The sequence below is a fragment of the Pieris napi genome, chromosome 19 (genome assembly GCF_905475465.1).
Source record: "Pieris napi chromosome 19, ilPieNapi1.2, whole genome shotgun sequence".
NCBI lineage: Eukaryota > Metazoa > Arthropoda > Insecta > Lepidoptera > Pieridae > Pieris > Pieris napi.
Window position 1 is genome coordinate 4851327 of NC_062252.1, and position 14806 is coordinate 4866132.

The 14806-nt window shown below is 30.5% G+C and overlaps 3 protein-coding genes and 1 long non-coding RNA gene across 5 annotated transcripts; 2 read left to right on the plus strand and 2 right to left on the minus strand.

Moving 5' to 3' along the window:
- Positions 1–202: 202 nt before the first annotated feature.
- Positions 203–3941, minus strand: LOC125059051 (membrane-associated progesterone receptor component 1). Its single transcript, XM_047663238.1, has 3 exons — positions 3474–3941; positions 3129–3278; positions 203–2365 (listed from the first exon to the last, which is right to left on the minus strand). Exons 1-3 carry the CDS (start codon positions 3787–3789, stop codon positions 2247–2249), a joined length of 585 nt encoding a protein of 194 aa, XP_047519194.1. The 5' UTR covers positions 3790–3941; the 3' UTR covers positions 203–2246.
- Positions 3942–4525: 584 nt separating this feature from the next.
- On the plus strand, positions 4526–5782 carry LOC125059052. The gene is made up of 3 exons (XR_007118604.1): positions 4526–4577; positions 4737–4925; positions 5227–5782. It is a non-coding gene; the product is annotated as an uncharacterized LOC125059052 (long non-coding RNA).
- A 2097-nt stretch (positions 5783–7879) lies between these two features.
- LOC125059050 (GDP-fucose transporter 1) lies at positions 7880–12090 on the plus strand. Its single transcript, XM_047663237.1, has 5 exons — positions 7880–8292; positions 8385–8586; positions 8711–8936; positions 9522–9814; positions 10892–12090. Exons 1-5 carry the CDS (start codon positions 8210–8212, stop codon positions 11108–11110), a joined length of 1023 nt encoding a protein of 340 aa, XP_047519193.1. The 5' UTR covers positions 7880–8209; the 3' UTR covers positions 11111–12090.
- An 87-nt stretch (positions 12091–12177) lies between these two features.
- Positions 12178–14396, minus strand: LOC125059049 (iduronate 2-sulfatase). 2 transcript variants are annotated; one of them, XM_047663235.1, is made up of 4 exons: positions 14018–14396; positions 13459–13936; positions 12915–13190; positions 12178–12717 (listed from the first exon to the last, which is right to left on the minus strand). In XM_047663235.1, the coding sequence occupies exons 1-4, from the start codon at positions 14219–14221 to the stop codon at positions 12185–12187; spliced, it is 1491 nt and encodes a 496-aa protein (XP_047519191.1). In that variant the 5' UTR covers positions 14222–14396; the 3' UTR covers positions 12178–12184. The 2 variants fall into 2 exon arrangements, with proteins under 2 accessions (XP_047519191.1, XP_047519192.1); XM_047663236.1 differs by lacking the exon at positions 14018–14396 and having other exon boundaries at positions 13719–13915.
- Positions 14397–14806: the final 410 nt, after the last annotated feature.

A 14806-nucleotide genomic window follows, 5' to 3' on the forward strand; every position in this document is an offset into this window, starting at 1 on the left:
ACATTCCATATTTTTTCTTTTTCTTTTCTTTATGCTATAGTGACTTTATATACTAGACAGTATATTTGATTACTAATTAATAGTATTTACTTTGGATTTACACTCTTACAACAACGTACAAAATCTCATTGTAGTTACGACAACAATCGTTATCGAAGTTACGTAAGTTTACAGCTTCCCGCATTCAAATAAAAACAAATCATATAAAAGAGGCTATATTGTGAAAATTTCAAATAAATATTACATAAATTTCATTTGTTAACACCAAAGCATAACATACACACCAAATGTTTTCAGTCACAACAATCATTAAGGCATTCACTTTCTGTTGCTACAAGTTCAATCTGCTTACTTAATGACATCGAAAACAATTTAACATTTTTTTGCAACACCTATCTCTAAGCCTTAAAATAATCATTAGACTCCACAAATTGCTCATGCACTTGTTCTTTTTCGTTTCATAATATATATATGGGAGTGTAAAGTAACCAGACATGGTGGGGAAAACTTCGCGCATGTTCTTTTAATATGAAAAATGCGCATTTAATTAGCCTAACTAACTTAAGTACTGGGAATTATAGGGAGTACCTGCTCGCGCTTAAGTGCCTCGGTGGACAACACATCTATTTACTGTTAGTTCATTTGCTGAAAAAGAATCATCTCACTTTTATAAACGTAATCGGGTTGGCTATGGAAGTGTATGCAACTTTTGTATCTAAAATACTTTCTATTGAATATTAAATATTATAAAACAGCACTCAACAAACTTTCAGTGTGACAATAACAGCAATTTGTGGAAATCATACACAAGCCATACATTTTATCAATCCTAACTCAGTCCATAATATTCTTAAAAACTCCAATACAAAATATCTAAATTTAAAAACATAGGCGAATTCAATTTTAATTTCACGAATTAATAGTTAAATCTAAGCAGAATTGTGAGACGCATTAACAATAAAAAGATTAAAAAATTAAACCCTAACGACAATGATAAACACTGATAATACAACAAAGAGCAGCAACTTTTATAATAACTGATATTATTTGTAACCTTTAAGTATTTAAGTACTGATGGTCAAAACTTGTTTGTTATTAGGTAACCGTCCACAAAAAATGCTAAATCTAATGGACAAATATAATGGGTCAAGTAACGGTTTTCATAATAAACAAAGATATAATTTGTACATTAATGCATTATTAGTAGTGAGGAAAAAACCATCCTTGAACCATAATAAAGGTAGCGCAAAGGGGAATGTGGTCCTTCACATAAACATATCGCCATCAGTCTTTCAATTCACAAAACTGTAAATATACTATATTATAAATACATTTATAACTTGAAAACATTTACAAAGCAACAAATATAGATGTCCTTTAAACAGAGATAGATATAGTATGATTATAGAAGTGTAATTTTAAACAAATTTGACTGCAAAAATGGTGTTCACATGAAAATTCTAAACAAAAGGTCAAAATCAATGTGTTTATAGTATGTCAATCATGGCCAATTACCATATTACATACAATAAAGTTCATTTGAAATGCTTCAGATAACTCCATCAAGAATATATAGAGGTGTCCTCTTTTGAAGCCATCTACAGAATGAAATAAATTTGTTTGCAAAAAATATTTCTTTATTATTTCTGGAATTCAAGGACTTGGTTGGAAATATAACAACAACCATTTAATCCTTAATAGGGGTGATATTAAAATTTCAAGAACTTATGACACCTCTATGATAATAAGTTGCTAACGCTTCAATCAGCATAATCTAGGTATTAAGTACTTTCTGATATTACTATACATAATCATACAAAATCCATCTCTGTTTAATTTATAAAAAGGAAAGAGTATTAGCTAGAGCAGACTTTAAACATGATCTCAGCACATGCTACATTTAAAAATGGCATGTTTTTGTTATATTATTTTTTTAGAGGTACTGCAATTGATAGAGAACTAATTAATAGTCTCCAATTTATGGTAATAAAATTTACACTTTTAAAGACTTGAAAAGACAATGATATTTCTCATTTATATTTTCTGTTTGACAAACTAAGTTTATCTTGTGGATACGATTTTATGAAGTCACCAAAAGTTTCAGTAACTACAACACCTGAGAGTAATACCTAATAAATAAAATATACACAACTGAATAATTTATAAGATCCATACAAGATTTAAATTAAGCCCTTCTAACCATAAACTCTTTCAATCTATAAGTTTATCATAACCTAAATCCAGTTTTATTGTGCTTTTTTGTCCTCTGGATTGTTGACTGGCTCAGTCTCCTCAGTCTCTTCATCAGAGTAGTTTGTTGGTTCTTCTCCAGGCTTCAAAAGTTTACCAACCAGGTCATAGTTTTCTGTAAAAAATGTGTTCGTACTTTATTTATATGGTATTCAATAAACTATTTCACATATAAATCTTTTTCTTAAGCCAATTTAAATCAGTAGGGCACATAGGACACATGATGTAAAGCGTAGTGGATTTGTAATCTAATATAGGAATACATAAAAGTTGAGAATTTATGAGGAAGCAACCAAATACAATTATTGTACTTCATTAATGATACTGCAAATAATAGCACTTTTCTAACTGCTGTGTATTTCAGTAAGCTACCTAACATTACAACAAATATTAATTATTTATAATTGACATCAGTATTGTAACAATTACCTAATAGGTATCCATAGTCACATCCATTCAATGTTAAACAGTCATTGGTTGAATGTCAAATAATATAAAGTGAGCAGCTCTACAGTGTCATTACCCTAATTATACAGTACAAAATAAAATAAATTAAGGTAAATAAACAATTCAGATGAGGTGATTGAACTTGTTTCTGTAATGCACTAAATACATGCACAAACAGTTGTTTCAACAAGTATATTTATAAATATTTAATATGTAATTCAAATGTGTTAAAGTATGTGATACATGTAAGTATTTATGAACAGACAAAATTAATGATAAATATGGATGTCAAACAAATAAAATCCTTTGTTTCATTTATAGTTATTTAACTTTAAGACTCAATTAATTAATATGCACCTAAACCTTATGGTTGTATGTATTTTTGTTTTGTTTAATACGCTTAATATAATATATGGGTCCTTAAACCTTACCCCGGAACTGCGCTTCCCACTCTTTGATTGAGTCCATTTCCATTGAATTAAGATCACTTAAGTCATCATATTCCTTGTCTGATGATGTTACAGAAAACGTTGCTAGACCTCGAGTAGCATCTTTCCCACCAAAGGCCGCATATGGACCACCTAAAATTATGGTACTATAATTTTAAACGTGACAGAATTATATAAGTGATAAATAGAAACCTATGTTTTGAAATAAACATTCTCCAATTGGAATTCATTAGGCAACAGATTAGGAAAAACGTAGTTTTATGCATGTCGCGCCTGAATACTTAATGACTGACTCATTGGTGCTATTAATAAAACAGATGCACTCACCAGGACCGTAAAAGCGACGCCCTCTTGTCACATCAAAAATCCAACCATTTACCGCTACTAAAACGCGCCCATCAGGTTGATTACCATCATAGTGTCGCAATTCAGCCACGGTCATATCTTTCCTAATTTTAGGCAGTTCCGGTCTGGGGGGATACACGGAAGCCTTACTAAACTTACTTTTCAAAATTTTGTACACTAATATAACGATGATAACAGTCAAGAACACATTCACAGGTCTAAGTAATTGACTAAAAAAATTTAAAGGAGTCTCAGGATCCTCATTGTCCGTAGTCTTAATTTCTGGAGACGAAGACATGTTTAAATTATGTTAAGTATCGGGCGGCTAGTGATAGTCTGTTCACACTAATTTTGTTTTTGTTTAAATGAAAAATTCCGATACTGCACAAGCCGTGAAAAATAATCAAGTTTGAAATTAAAATACCTACCAAGATAATGACATATGACGTCAGAAATCTAAAGTCAGGATTGGACTCTTTCATTGCTGTGAAATAAATTAATCTGTCAGTTGTCAAATAGCCCTTAACTGTCATACACAATATCAGTACGTCAACCAGGGGGTCTAGCCAAGATGGCTTAACAGTAGTGTATGTAGAAAGTCGAAAACTAAATTTGTATGAAAATGACAGCTCGTGTCGACAGTCGGTAGCCTAGGCCCTAAAGGCGTGAGTCGGGATACAATAAGCGACGCCATGACAGTGCTACGAAAAGACACACATTAACGCTTACGCTATTCGGTAGCCAACGGCCAATTAATGTTTCGGCAGTGTAGAAAAAACGGCGTTTCTCCGCCATGTTTTAGCGTGATCTCAAAAGCTGCTGTTTGCAATAATTAAGTACAACTATTGCCATCTTTAATGACTACCGTTTTAAAAACATGTCATATTTTGGACGTTTTAACGAATTACGAAATGGTTTTAATTTGTTATCTGTCTTTTTTTAACGTTCTCGTGTAATTATAATAATTTAAACTAGAGTTCATATTTTTAAGTTAAGAGTTTTAGTTTTTCTATGAATCAATGCGAGGATAACATAATAGACACAGATAAATATGAAAATATCAAGAAAATCAGCAAATTAGTAGAGGTAAATCCTAGTTATATTGGATATCTCTTATTGATATTTATATTGCATGTAAGTTCATGAAATTGTTCTTTAATTTAAAAAATACATATACCATTTAATATTGCATATATTATGTAATCACAAAGTAAAATTATTGTACATTTTATTTGTATATTTCAGATGATAAAGCGAACTTCTAATTATGTTCATTAGTGACTACTAATGAACATAATTAGAAGTTCTAAATATATTTTATTGTAATTATAATAGAAGCTAATGATATAATATTGATTATATTAATCAAATAAAGTGGATTTATACTTCATGAACTTTGGAAATATAAAATCTAGAGAGCAATACTAAGGAATGGTAAGCAGATATTTTCTTTAATTATTTACTAAGTTAATATACTAGAGAAGTTATTATAATATTGTTAATGAATGAGAAGTTTGAATTCAAGTCCTTTGGGAGTTACTGACATTGTTTGGTTATTAAGAACTTTAATTGACAATAAGCAGCAGTGACAAATTAAGTATATTTTAAAGTTTAGAATTAAGTAAAGAGTTTTAATACTAAAGTTACCTATTGAACAAACCTTGGACCGATCTTACAGTTTAGTTTGTCAGTTTTCTATTTGATCAAAGTACTAACTAAAATATTTTCTTTTCAGAAAAAGAGAAGCTATGGAGTATAAAAAAATGGTTGGTTAAGTAACATTACCTCAAGAACAGGAAACAGTAACTGAAACTATGTTCTTCTACATTTAATCTTAATAAGTTCAGCAGGTTGAATGTTAATGAGACATTATTATAAACAAACTGCATTTGTAGATTTTGGGAAGAATTATATCTTTACAATAACTATTATTATTTACAATTGTTGTGTTAAGGAAACAATCACTATTTTTTAATCGCCCAGGATGTATTCATAGTAACTGTAGGTATCATAGTAATTTTATGAAATTATCACAACATCTAACGTTAGGTTTTATGAATTGAACAATTTTTTGTATATAACAGCACACAAACAAGATATTGACATTGCTGCAAACTAACACTTACATTTATTAGTTAATTATCTACATATATAAATATGAATACATCTACATTAGGTAGTAATGCATTTAATTTGATGCACCTGTGTGTGTTCAGTAGTAATGTCTGTATTGTTTAATAAGTTGTTACATATGCTTATTTGTACCTTATTTTAATAAAAAATAACCATAACTGAAACATTTTTATTTTGCTACCTGTTTGTTTAATATTCCTAACTGTTAGGGTCATTCATATATGCATTATCTGTATATTCTTGTAAAATAAACTAATATTGTGAACCACTTTAATGGCTTTTCCTACTAAAGAAGACAGGTAAATTACCAAAAATAAAACTGACAAATACATAACATACAATGTTTATTCATTTCTTACTTAAACAGATTTTGCATTTACATATTCACTAGTAGCAAATCACTGATATAACCAAAAGTTAATTGACATAAATGTGAACTTAAAATAAGCATCAAACTTAACTTTATATCTAAGATGTTGGAGCATCAATATGGAGTCAAAGGTTGGTTAAGGGTTATAATTTAAGACTAAATTTCTATTTTATAATTTTAATTAATCCCTCTTTTTTATAAATATATTATAAACAATCAACCTTTATGACTCTAACTTAAACTGAAATTGTTTGATGGACATAAACAGAGATAATTCCAACTAGTAGCAAATCACTAATAAAATCTACACTTATATAAAAATCTGCTTTCAAATTGACATTAAAAATGTTCAAGCACAAACACCAAACCTAATTAAAGCTTAAATCAAACTCTAATTTCAGTGTTCTCACTAGTCTACGTTTTTTTTCTATTGTTTTTTAATTCCTTGGACTTTATCAACTTCTAGTCAACCTTATTTTCACTCTTTATTTATCAATCCACAGTACTATTTCTATTGTTTCTTCTAAGCGGTAACAAAATATGTTGCTTCTTCATTTTGCAGATTAGTTGTGAGGTCAAATCCTAAAAATATCAAAGTATGAGTACTACTAATTATTATTATATATCGCGATTATGCAATTTTAAAATATTGTATTTATTTGTAGCCTTAAATTTCTGAGAAAACATGAAACAAAACATAATTAATTTAAACATGCAATTAAAATTCATATATTCACTTTGCACCTTCCGTAAATTCCACTTAAATCGAAAATTGTTCCAACCTTGCTGACATTCTAATGTCCCTTTTGCAGCTTCCAATTGCAAATTTACAAAAATATTGTAAAGTTTTAACTTCTATTTGTTTATAAAAGTGACATTAGGAATACATTTAATCCAGAGACAATATGACGGAATAAGGTGCTACGAACAGCAGCTCGCATCTACGCTGTCGACTTTGCGGTAATGTATCGACATGCCTCTTGGCTACGAACGAAGCGTTTTCGACAGTACAATTACGCAAAAGCGGTAGTGTATGTAGAATACTTTTCGACACCAATATGGCTAGACCCCCAGATCACAGATGTCAATTACAGATAGCAGTTAGCAACTCATTACTCAAGTCTCAATGTCGAAAGTTGAAACTTGGAAGTTGAATGATGAATAATTTATCATTGACTTGAATTAGGGATGTGACATTCTGCATAAAAAATCGATTTATTATGAATCGTTTTTTTTTTTCTTAAAAAAATTATAGATTTTTTTTATTAATCGATTTTTTCCTAATTTTTGAATTAATTTCAAAATAAACACCCTAAATATTTTATTTTTCATGGTTTTTTTTTAATTAAAAATAAACAATAGAATTTATGAACACAAATTAACGTTGAAGAATAATCGAAATCGAAAATAACTCTCTCGTAACTTTTCTCAAAATCTCGTTTTGATAGATTGTAGGGGAAATTTGATAAATGCCGAGTGTATGCCATTTCAGTAGCACATTGCAGTATTTTTGTTGTCTTTTTATTTGTATGTTGTCTTGAGCTGCTGAATAAATTGATTTTACTTTTAAATTATAGTGTTCCATTCAAACTTGAGTTTTTGTAAAATTAACTGGTTTTATCATCGTTTCGATGTTTTACAAAAACAAGTATATCAATTCATCTTCAAAGCATCGGATTCAATGTATCGCATTGTAAACATCGTTTTATATCGAATATCCCTAATAGTTCGAGTTCCGGGTTATAAAAGACCAGACATAATGCGGGAGATGGCAGATAAAAAATCGACTATGATTTCATGATTGATGAAATCGCGTAAAAAAATCGATTTTTACTTTTAAAAAAATCGATTTTAATCGATTATGTTTTCACATCCCTAACTTGAATGTACAAGTGGCTTCAGGCTTGATAGCGATAGACTATAATATATTTTTTGGGATATAATATTATGCAGATTTCAGTAACCCACAAACTGCATTATTAAGTAATAGGTATTAATTATTATTTCGAGTATCGACTATTTTGAAAAAGACTCGTAGAATCTGAAAGACCGGTGCAGGGGGCACTGAAAATTATATCATAGATTTATAATCGAACACTTAACATCGAGATAATGAAGTTGTTGATAAAACACTAAATTTTTCGTGAAACCTATTAAATATTAAATGAAATTGAAAAAATTCAAATCACCTTGATTTCTTAAACAATTATTTTAAATGCATCGATATAAAACAATGGATAACCAGACTGACTTATGTTCTAGATACATAAAAATATTTTTGGTGGTTGCTTGTTATTGGTAAGCCTCTTGGTTATTCAATAAACCTAAAAAGTTAAATATTTATGAACTTGGAATTTACTTTTATTTAAATATACTAATATCTTTTTCAGGGTTGTATCTATTGCCACAGTATTTGTAAATAAAAGTTTACTTAGTGGACAAACAGTAGCATTAGAAGCACCATTGTTTATAACATGGTTTCAATGTGTAGTATCTTTTACCATATGTTTTTCATTGAGTAGAACAGGTGGAATACCCGGTATATTTAAATTTCCTCAAGGAACACCATGGAATCTTGAAGTGGCTTGGAAGGTAGACAATTTATAATGATAACACATTTCTATCATAGTGTATTTATCTTGTTTAGTCAGTGCAATAGATTTACTGTTATGTATGTATATTATCAATCAAGATAATTATTTTTTTACGTTTACAGGTAATACCTTTGTCAATAATGTTTACACTGATGATAGCAACAAACAATTTATGTCTTAAGTATGTTGGTGTATCCTTCTACTACATTGGCAGATCTCTCACCACTGTCTTCAATGTAATATTTAGCTGGGTGCTTTTGAGACAAAAGACATCTTTTAAATGTATTATGTGCTGTGCCTTCATAGTTTTAGGATTTTATGTGGGAGTAGATCAGGAAGAACTATTAGGTAATTTTTTTTTATTGTCCTCAAATTTAAAACATCTTTTTCTGTAGGTTTAGTATTCAAATGACTTATAAAAGCCAAATATTTTATGTTCTTTATGATATGAAATGAATTTTATATAGTGTGTAAGAAATTACATGCATGCTGCATTGTTGTAGGATTGCTAATTTTAACTTAAATTAATAATATAATTTGTGATTTTAAATTAAATATGGTTAAAAATAAAAAGTAAGTCAGTAGTGTTACAACCTTTTTAGGTTTGGGCCACAGATTTCTGTATCTGTTTCTTAATCATTTGTGAAACTAATAGGCATGTAGGTGATCAGCCTCCTGTGCTTGACTCACATCGTCAACTTTATGGGTCTAAAGCAAGCCTTTTTCATCACTTCAACATTCAACCTAATATTAAATGGGCATGTAAAAAGAAATTCTATTGGTGCACAGCCGGGGATCGAACCTACAACCTCAAGGATGTGAGACACACGCAGAAGCTAGACCACCAACACTGCTCAAATGTTAAAAATTAATCTAATTGGTCTCCTACAACATTACTATAGGGGAAGTATATTCGAATTTATTTTCTTACAGGATCATTTTCATTAATTGGAACAATATATGGAGTAGTGGGGTCCTTGATGTTGTCACTATATTCAATTTTTACAAAGTCTGTTTTACCAAGCGTCAATCAGGAAATATGGCTATTATCATATTATAATAATGCATACTCCATTATTTTGTTCCTGCCATTAATGGTTTTGAATGGAGAATTAAGTGTGCTGTGGAATTATTCAAACTACCACAGTACTGGTTTCTGGACGCAAATGATCATTGGGGGTCTTTGTGGCTTTGCCATTGGATATGTTACATCATTACAAATTAAAGTAAGGTTTATCATAATTTTCCAAATGATAACTAAATTTGCCATGACTCAGTTGGTTAGTCCAGTGTGTCGATCCCAGCCGGGAATTGTAGCTTATATACATATAAAAATATTCAATGAAGTTATCAACAAAATTAATTCCGACATTGGGGTAGTTAAAAATATTCTATCGACACGCGTCATTCACGACTTGTCGATGTTTCTTAAGTCGGCTTTGACTCACTAATATATTAGTGAATACGTATAAGATGTTACAACAGCCATGTTATCTGCAATCACATTATACAGGGCGGCCAAAAAGTTTATGTAAGTGCTTTTTTCGTCCTAGAAAGATAGAGCCACTCATGGCCATGTGTAATATCTTTTCAGAATCCTTATTAAATGCGCCAAAACTTGTAATACAGGGTCACTTCTCGGTAGAGTATGTTTTTTTCACAGTGGGGTCCGAAGTAAACAAAAGGTTATGATTTGAGAAAATTTTATATTGTATAACATAATGTTATCTTCAATACACCCAATAAACAACCATAAATAGCATGTCTAACGCAAGGACTCGTCAGTACCAATCTAGTGGATATTTTCAAAAAGATACAGGATGTAGATTTTTTCGAAATTCAATAAGAATTAGTAAAAAAGTCAACTTTCTTATAAAAACGCAAAATAAAATATAACTCTGCAGGGGTTGAGCTGAAGGACCTCCCGTAGAACAATTTTTTGCAGCTGATGACCCAATCTAACCCCTAGTTGCGTTTGATCCACGACTTTTTGGCCACCCTATATAGTTAAACGTCATGTAGTGCATTGAACTAGCGTTGCAGTTCGTGTATTGCACTGATAAATCATATGTCACTTTAACCTCTGATCTGCCATTTTGCCTATAAATTAGTTTTTTGAAAGATAACTAGTATTTATTACATTATAAACTCAACGTTTTTAATTCTTTATAGCAGTCTTTTTATTGAGCACAATCATTAATTTAATAAGCACAAACATTTGCCCTACGCACTATTGGGAGTGCCCTGGTTTATACTACTACGTAAATAATTAATCTCTGTAAGTCTTAAATTAATAATTTCAGGTGACGTCACCACTGACCCATAATATCTCAGGTACAGCTAAAGCATGTGCTCAAACTGTCATGGCAACACAGTGGTACAACGAAAGTAAGAACTCAATGTGGTGGTCGTCAAACATAATAGTTTTAGCAAGTACTGCGCTTTACGCCAGGTTTAAACAATTGGAAATGGAAGAGAACTCTAGAAAAATTATACCGGAAGAAAAGAGAAGTTTAGTATAAAAACTGGTATTATTTCCTGTAATTTATTTTAATGTATATTTCCTATTTAAATATAGAAATAATAAACCTGAATAATTTAAGTAATTTGTATATCATATGTAATATGTTTTTTATACATGTAGAGATAGATAAATAAAAAAATATATTTGTGCAATATTATTTTTTGTAATGAAATCATAGTTCTGCGGGGTACGGAAATTAAACTCCCCTATTTATGAATGTACTGAAAACCTTATATAAGTAGCTTTTGAATACAAATTTGATTCTTTGAATATAGGCTTAATACTTTTATATGAATCTTAAGTTTTTAGAATTTTTATTAATAACATTGCCATAAATAAAACATAGATTAAGGATGATAGTACCAAGGTTACCACATATTTATGTAAATTTATTTGTTTAAATTTTTTTGTATTAAAAGTATAAACCAGGTACTTTTTATACATCTCAACTGTACTAACCTAGGGTTTATGATTATCATTTTTACTTAACAGTTAATACCTAATTTACATGAATTAATAAACACGGTATTAAAAAAAAACATGGTAACATAGACGGATGCTTTAGTCCTTTAATATATGGCATAAAATAGGATTATTTTTTTGCACTATTACGCACTATGTCCGTTTTCCCTCTAGGAAATAATTGTGATGGTGCGTTAACTGTTTAAGCTAATTTAATTATACATAATATAGGCGAAAGTGACTTTTTTTTAGGCTTTCACATTTAACCTTCATTTGTTTTAATGCCGCTCTACAAACTCCGCTGAAATTGTTCGTCTAATTAAAATTATCTGTATATTTAAATATTAAAGTCGAATCAACGGCTTAAATTCATAAAATCGTGTAAACGTGTGGTTCACGTTAAACTAAATCTTTTAACTTAAGTGAAGCATTTATAAATAGTATTGGCCATGTGCCATCCAAAGAGTGCTATTATATTAAATACATTTTATTTAATAAATATACTGTTTAAATGAATGTGAGTTTTAATTTTCGAGTTAAGTGTTGGTTACCATGGTAACGATTGTTTTGGTAAATTCCACAGATTCTTAAACGCGATTTAATATATTATCTATGTTGATATTGCACCCCTAAGTAATTTAGATAATTTATATTTAACATGTTTATATTTAAGTTTCATATAAACGTTGTTTGATTCATATGGATCGCTATTGTGGTCATATAATTCATTTCCAAATGTTTCGTTTTTCGTATTAAACGATAACCATTCTGTGTACCTATATCTCTTTGTTCTTAAACTATAACCCATTATTTTTATATCCTTTAAGCGTGGTTTGTCGGAATTTCTTTGAGGTTTCACGCTAGGCCTCGGATACTGACTTATTGAAAATTTATTTGGATTTGAAATTAGTGGAACAAGGTTTGTGCCCTCATAACATTGTATTTCGGAGGGAGATTTGCATTTTTTTATACTAGATTTAAGGCCAGCCAGGTGTATTATTGTGGGGAATATGTCGATTAATTCTACAGGACTCTTGACAGTTTTTGGGTGTAGATCGGGGTGGTAGAATATAAGGGGTACTTTTAGAGCAACGTCAAAATTACTATACTTCGCCCATAAGCCATTCTCTCCGAGTGACCATCCTGAAAAAATACAAGTGATAAGTCTTATAATCCTTTAGGGTAGAAGTCATTTACTTTCTATATAAAGTAAAAAAAAAAGTTTATCATTATTGGTTCGAGTTTAAATTATACTGTCTCGGATACTCGAAGAAAGCACAAAGCTAAATATGTATAATTTGTCGCGTTTTATAAAGCAAGTATAAAAGTGGATAGCTCACCATGATCGCTAGTTAAAACTACGATAGTTTTCCTCATATCAATGTGGTGCAATAGTTTCCCAACTAAGTCATCTACATATAACGAAGCAGCGACATAGCTTTGTTTAATTTTCAAGGTCCAGTTTGAAGGCATAGTTCCATAAGGAAATTGTATGTTTAGCCTCTTGATGTCGTCTCTACGACGGACATCGGTCCAAGGTTGCCATGCTACCTCAGGCATGTTCTTTGGTATATTTGGGAATGAAGGTGGCGATATATCTTCTATTGGTACTCTGGCTGCGAAAAATATTTTACCTATCAGAGGATAATGCAGTGTGCAAGTTCGGAATTAAAATTTTGGGGTTAATTAATGTTTCGTACAAAAAGAGTAGTACGAGCTCAAATAATTAGTCTTAAGAAACAAAATACCCTTTGCGTGACACTTTTTTGTAGTTGAGTAAAATACTCGTGAAACGTATATGCTGTGGCCAAATACATACGATATTAGTGTAATGACATACATAACACAATACACAGGATTTATTGTTAGCGTTGCGTATCTTACCTAAATAATCCATAGGAAACTTTAACGGAATGTGTGGTTTATGAAAACCTACGGCTAAAAACATTGGCCTAGTCTTATTTTTTGTTTTTAATACATCAATAGCGTGGCTCAATATTTCAATGTCTGGAAGAGTTTTGTCTGGCTGCTCATTCACAACAACGGGACATATTAGGTTGTCTTGAAATTCGTTTGTTATATTATCCTTACATACGCTAGCATCTTTATATTTTTCACTCGGGGCATGATATGGTGTTACTGACCAACTATATGGGAAATCGTCCGTAAAATTGGAACTTCGACCAGGGTGAAATACTTTTCCAACAGAGTATGTCTCATATCCCTCTTGTTTAAAAATTTGGGGTATTGTTGAAAAATTTGCTACCTCGTCACGCCAATAACTGTAAAAGTCATATAAGCGTAACGAATCAGGCCTACGCCCCGTTAACAACGAATTTCTACTTGGTGCACACAATGCTTGCTGAAACAAAGAGAAAATTAAATTGTATTTGATATTTGATAATAACCTTTAATACCGACATATAATATAAAATAATACTACCTGAGCAAAAGCGTTCTGAAAATAAATACCCTTTCCCGCCAAGTTTTGAATATTATGAAGTTTTATATCCGATTCCGGTAACAATCGCAAATCGTCAATTAGTATAAAAACAACATCTGGTAAATAATTTAAATGTGTAGATGTTTTAACACTAATTGTCGCTTTTATAAAAAATATTATCAAACAATGAATAACAATCAACATTTTAGCCAATATCAGTGGAGTTTTGTTAGCCCAGATTTACGTTTGACTTATTCGCCATTAACTAGGGATGTATACATGTGGCGTTTGTATGAATCAAAACTGAATTATGTCTCTTATGAAACTATAAAACCAAATGCGAATAATTACTTTAAATATTATAATAAAAGGATGAAAAATAAATATTAGATTTTATCAAAATTTGACATACACGGTGTATGTATAAATAATATATGTAAATAAAAATATTTATTTTTATACGTCAGTCACGGAAATACAAAACGGTCACAAAAAATGGCGACGTCAACTGTCAAGTTGAGTTCAAAAGAGATCGACGATGATGTAGTATGCCTGTAAACAATAAGTCTTCGCCTGTCTTATTCTAATACTATCTTGTAGTTTAACTTCATAAGAGACTGTTTTTGATCGAATTATCAATCTTAATTTTAGATATTTAAGAGTTATTTTTTTTAATATTATATCTTGACGTTTGTTTGCGTGTTAAGAAGTATGGTACCTCGAAGGGACTGGTGCGAAGCCATCTTGCCTAGAGAAGCCTTTTGGCGGAAGATTGAAATTGGGAATGTT

Bases quoted from the DNA above. Each gene is read 5' to 3' on its own strand.
- LOC125059050 (XM_047663237.1), top strand. From the start codon at position 8,210: ATGCATCGATATAAAACAATGGATAACCAGACTGACTTATGTTCTAGA. The intron at 8,293-8,384 runs GTAAGCCTCTTG...TATCTTTTTCAG, and splicing joins TTGGTGGTTGCTTGTTATTG to GGTTGTATCTATTGCCACAG. The intron at 9,815-10,891 runs GTAAGGTTTATC...TAATAATTTCAG, and splicing joins TTACATCATTACAAATTAAA to GTGACGTCACCACTGACCCA.
- LOC125059051 (XM_047663238.1), bottom strand. From the start codon at position 3,789: ATGTCTTCGTCTCCAGAAATTAAGACTACGGACAATGAGGATCCTGAG. The intron at 3,279-3,473 runs GTGAGTGCATCT...CCATAATTTTAG, and splicing joins GCGTCGCTTTTACGGTCCTG to GTGGTCCATATGCGGCCTTT. The intron at 2,366-3,128 runs GTAAGGTTTAAG...CATTTTTTACAG, and splicing joins GTGGGAAGCGCAGTTCCGGG to AAAACTATGACCTGGTTGGT.
- LOC125059049 (XM_047663235.1), bottom strand. From the start codon at position 14,221: ATGTTGATTGTTATTCATTGTTTGATAATATTTTTTATAAAAGCGACA. The intron at 13,937-14,017 runs GTAGTATTATTT...TCTTTGTTTCAG, and splicing joins TTCAGAACGCTTTTGCTCAG to CAAGCATTGTGTGCACCAAG. The intron at 12,718-12,914 runs GTGAGCTATCCA...GTATTTTTTCAG, and splicing joins AGTTTTAACTAGCGATCATG to GATGGTCACTCGGAGAGAAT.